The sequence below is a fragment of the Pteropus vampyrus genome, unplaced genomic scaffold (genome assembly GCF_000151845.1).
Source record: "Pteropus vampyrus isolate Shadow unplaced genomic scaffold, Pvam_2.0 Scaffold44, whole genome shotgun sequence".
In the NCBI taxonomy this organism is placed as follows: Eukaryota; Metazoa; Chordata; class Mammalia; order Chiroptera; family Pteropodidae; genus Pteropus; species Pteropus vampyrus.
The window spans coordinates 2,670,150-2,672,263 of NW_011888825.1; the positions used below are offsets into that span (position 1 = coordinate 2,670,150).

A 2,114-nucleotide genomic window follows, 5' to 3' on the forward strand; every position below is an offset into this window, starting at 1 on the left:
TCAAATAGCCTTTATAGTATAGATATAGAAATTATTGGTGGCCTGTGAAATCTACTTTTTTCTCTGCTGCCATTTATGCAGAATCTTAAATCATTATTAATACATTTTCCTGCACTTGCTTAAGTTTATTCAGATATTTTTCTGAGTTCCTACTTAATCCTTTCATGTTTATTCCCATTAACTTCTGCATTTTTTGTTGATTCATATAAAAGCTAATTTGTGACCTATTGGAAGTGGGCTGGGAGGAGTCTGTTGTATGGAAGTCATCATGGTCAGCATTGCAAGCGAGCAATAACTGCCACCCTTATTCTCTTTTTATTTAAAATGAAAAAAATTATGATACTAAATATTATGTACAGTATGTTAACAGTGGCTTGGTTTTTAAAAAATGCCAAAATGTTAACATTAGCTAGATATAAATAGTGAAATTAATGTGGAGTCCTTTTTCTTGATGTTCCATATTTTCTGCAATGCCCAAATTGTGCTTTCAGAAATGGAAAGTAAACTATAAGCAGGAAAAATATATTCCAGAATCAAATATATAAATGTTTAACCAATGTACTGTATACTTGAAACTGATTTTAAAAATCTTAAAAATATATGAATTTTTATCTAATGATATCATATTAAGAATTAAGAGTTAATTAAATAACTAACATTTCATCAGCTTTTACTATCTGCCTAGGTATTTCTAAATGTTTTTTTCACTATATATTCAGAGTATACTGTACATTACACAGGTTTACTTTGATATTTTTATTTTAACTTCATTTTGCATTGTGAGATTTTTAGAGTCTCCCCACCCCCATACCAAGCTAATTCTTAACACCTTTTGGGTGATGCAGCAAGTTAAAGAGTTTATATCAAATGCATTATTTCTCGTAGATGTGGAATTGTCACTAAAATAAACGATAAAGAACTGCCCAATCACATTCCTTTAAGTCTTTTTGATGGTGTTAAGAAAAGGTCATAATAGTCACATATTTCTTCTTATTGATATTTCCATTGCCTTACTAAAAAACCCCCTTACCATTCAACTCTCAACTCACATCAAAGATCTCAAAACCAGCAATGTCCAAGACCCCAATGAAGTACTGCCTGGGCTGCTTGGTGTCCAGCTGCTGGTTGATGCGGGTGACCATCCACAGGAACATCTTATCATAGACGGCTTTGGCCAGGGCACCCACTGCATTGTATACCTTGAAAGAAAAAAAGATATATTTTTTGAGGTTATTAGAGGAATATAAAATGTTTGCACCTCTGGCAGTGAATTTGAATTATGCGCCTACCTGCTCTACAGTCTGGCCTTTGGTGACATACTCATTGCCGACCTTGACCCTGGGGTAGCAGAGGGCTTTGAGCAGGTCAGCAGAGTTCAGACCCTGGAGATAAGCTGCCTTGTCAGCAACTGTAGAGACACAATTCAGGTACCCAACATGACCTACTGCTTGCTCCACAATTCACATGGACAGTCATTAGTGAATCACTTTATAGAAAGTCTGTATGGGTGTAAAGTTGTGTCTGTCTGTCAGAAGCTTAGCTGTAAAGGAGACATGAGTTTGGAATAGCTTTTTCCCCCCTAAATCCTCTTATTAAATACAGATGGAGCTTTATTTGGTACCTTCAGTGCCATCTGGCTCAGCTTGCTCCTCACGCTGCTTTTGCTTGAATTTCATGTTCCCATAATGCATTACTGCCCCTGTGAGCTTATAGATGGACACTCTTTCATCAGAAGTGAAGCCCAGGATCTCAATGGCACTCTACCAAGAGAGAGTAGAGGATAAAATTAAGGCAGAGGCACTAATTTATTTAGGAAAATTTATCCCATATGCTTAACTACACACCTATAGCAGGTTGTTATTGTCATTCTCATACATAATGGATTTTTAAAAAATTGCATGTGTAACTTACATCTGTGGCTATCAACTCTTCTTGATCATCAATGCTGGGGACTGAGATCTCCCCTTGACTGACGAAGGCATAGTCATATGGATTGGTGGTGATCAGGAGCATTTCTGAGTACACAGAGTTCAGGGGATATGTATTACATTAGAAGATGTTAATAAAATGATTAACTTCTAGCTTATAAGTTTAAGGTCTTTCTTACCAATTAG

The 2,114-nt window shown here is 36.0% G+C and overlaps 1 protein-coding gene across 1 annotated transcript in view; it reads right to left on the minus strand.

Annotated features, from left to right (window-relative positions):
* The window catches only part of LOC105291363 (myosin-2), a 23,068-nt gene that overhangs the window by 17,141 nt on the left and 3,813 nt on the right, over positions 1–2,114 (minus strand). Inside the window, exons 4-7 of the mRNA XM_011359128.1 lie at positions 1,912–2,015; positions 1,622–1,760; positions 1,290–1,408; positions 1,050–1,199 (exon numbers count right to left, since the gene is read on the minus strand). Coding sequence (XP_011357430.1) covers positions 1,050–1,199; positions 1,290–1,408; positions 1,622–1,760; positions 1,912–2,015 — 512 coding nt within the window. The remainder of the gene's footprint in view (positions 1–1,049; positions 1,200–1,289; positions 1,409–1,621; positions 1,761–1,911; positions 2,016–2,114) is intronic.